Here is a 2,453-nt window from a genome sequence, read left to right on the forward strand (position 1 = left end):
AAGGTAGTATTGGTTGACGAACCTCAGCAGATCAAACAATGAGAACGCTGGTCATTGAAATGAAAACTATTTCCAGTGATGTCTTTGAGCCTTGTCTACTGGGGCTGGGCTAATATTTTCAGGCTTAAGGTCTTTTGCGTTTTCTTCCTCTGCGTAATATATTTTTACTAGAGGCCCAGTGCACGAATTCGTGCACCAGTGTGGTCCCTTGGCCTGGCCTGCGGAATTAGGCCAAAACAGGCTCTCTGACATCTCCCGAGGGCCCCAGATTATGAGAGGGCGCAGGCCAGAACAAGGCACCCCACCGGTGCCCCCTTATATCTGGGGAGGGACACTGGAGGTTGGCCAGCAGGGGAGTGACCGTGTGAGGGCTCCAGGGCATGTCCAGCCCGTCTCTCTCAGTCCCTAACAGCTAGACCCCAGCAGCAAGCTGCCCTACCAATCTGAATGTCTTGTCTCTGGTGGTCAAAGTCTGTCATAGTGAGCAGTTGAGCAACCTTAGTTTATCATTTGCATATTATGCTTTGATTGGTTGAACAGATGACCAGTTGACTGGACACTTCACATATTAGGCTTTTATTATATAGGATTGATTTCATACAGGAAGGGAGCGAGAAACATCAATGATGAGAGAGAATCATACATCAGGTGCCTCCTGCACAACCCTACTGGGGATAGAGCCCACAACAAGAGCGTGTTCCCTTGACCAGAATCGAACCTGGGACCTTCCAGAGTCCACAATCCAACCCTCAATCCACTGAGCCTAATAAGCTAGGGCTCATTGGTGAATTCTTTTCTGTGCCTTGACCAGGAATCTAACCGTGACCTCCGGGTTCATAGGTGGTCCCTGAATCACTGAGAAACACCAGCTTGGCTCAAAATGCTTTTATTGATTTGAGAGAGAGGGAGAGAGACAGAGAGATACAAGGAGACAAAGAGACAGAGAGAGAGAGAGAAAAGTGGAGGAGGAGAAGAAGAAGAAACAGGAGGAGGAGGAGGAGGAGGAGGAGGAGGAGGAGGAGGAGGAGGAGAGAAGAAAAAGAACAAGAATAAGAAGAACAAGAGGAGAAAGAGAGAAAGAGAGAGAGAGAGAGAGAGAGAGAGAGAGAGAGAGAGAGAGATCAATGTGCCCTCCACCAGGGGTTGGCAGATAGAACAACAAAGCTTAGTAAAAAGGTGAACAGAACTATACACATCCCACCAGCAGGTCAGCAGGACTTGGGCTCAGCTTGACAAGAACCAGGGACCCCATCACATGTACTACGAGTCGTCCATCAGCTCAAGGACCATTTCCTCCACTCCATCCTCCTTGACGTGTTGCACAATGCGCCAGAACTGGCCCATGGAGTCCACATACTGGCTGCCAAGGTGGAGCGTCCACATCGAAGGCATGTTGCTCGAAGTAGGAGGGCTGGTGGTGAGTGCGGTATACCCACTGGGGAGGTCGTCCTGCCACAACCGTACTTGCAGGACATCTTCTGTGTCCATGACGAGAAGCAGCCATGTGCGCTGGTTCTCATCTTCATATATTGAGTGCCCACGGATCCTCAGGCAGATGGGGTGCGAGGTGAGGTGCTCCTTCGACGGGAGTTCGGCCATGATGCCTCCGTGGTCCAATGAGCAACAGCCACAGCTTCTCAGAGCCTCTCGCTACTTTGGTCCTGGTATCGAAAGAGAGGGGATGGGGTCTCCAAACACATTTTACCTCGACTTTTATCTTTATGGTTTTTACGGCTGTGTTTGTGGTTGTGTTTGGTTTATTTTGCAAACCTATAAATCTCAACTGTTCTTTCTTTTGAGCTTTAGAAATCTCTCCTAGAACAAACTGTACAAAACGTACTTAAAGTAAAATTTGACTCTGTGAAGGTAACACGGTCCTATAGAATATTTAAAACATTTTTTATATGGGTTGACATACAACCTTAGGTTAATTTCATGGTTAAAACCCAATGATTACACATTATATAATGGACTAAGAAATCATGCAATTAATCTCAGACCCATCTGACACCATACACAGTTATATTACTAGAGGCTCAGTGCACAAAATTCATGCACTGGGGGGGGGGTCCCCTCAGTCAGGTCTGCGGCAATTCACAGTCTGGGACCCCTTGAGTGCTGTGCAGCTGACAGCTTAGGCCCGCTTTAGTGCTGCTGTGGAGGCTCCCACCAACCCTTGTGCTCTGCAACTGTGAGCCTGGCTTTTGGATGAGAGGAGCTCCCCCTGTGGGAGTGCACTGACCACTGGTGGAAAGCTCCTGCCATGACCATCTGCCCCTGGTTGTCTGTGTGTGTCATAGCGACCAGTTGTTCTGCCATTTGGTCAATTTGCATATTAGCCTTTTATTATATAGGATTGCATTGACTCAGTGCTCTACTTTACTGTGCCATGACTATTCTTTCATTTTTTTTCATATAGTTTTACTGATTTCCGAGCGGAAGGGAGAGGGAGA

The 2,453-nt window shown here is 48.2% G+C and overlaps 1 protein-coding gene across 1 annotated transcript; it reads right to left on the reverse strand.

Annotated features, from left to right (window-relative positions):
* Window positions 1-1,260: 1,260 nt before the first annotated feature.
* On the reverse strand, window positions 1,261-1,599 carry LOC308511024 (T-cell leukemia/lymphoma protein 1A-like; the record flags this gene model as incomplete). Its single annotated transcript, XM_081081034.1, has 1 exon — window positions 1,261-1,599. The coding sequence occupies one exon, from the start codon at window positions 1,597-1,599 to the stop codon at window positions 1,261-1,263; it is 339 nt and encodes a 112-aa protein (XP_080937160.1).
* Window positions 1,600-2,453: the final 854 nt, after the last annotated feature.

The sequence above is a fragment of the Myotis nattereri genome, assembly GCF_964212035.1.
Source record: "Myotis nattereri genome assembly, chromosome: X".
Classification (NCBI taxonomy): Eukaryota; Metazoa; Chordata; class Mammalia; order Chiroptera; family Vespertilionidae; genus Myotis; species Myotis nattereri.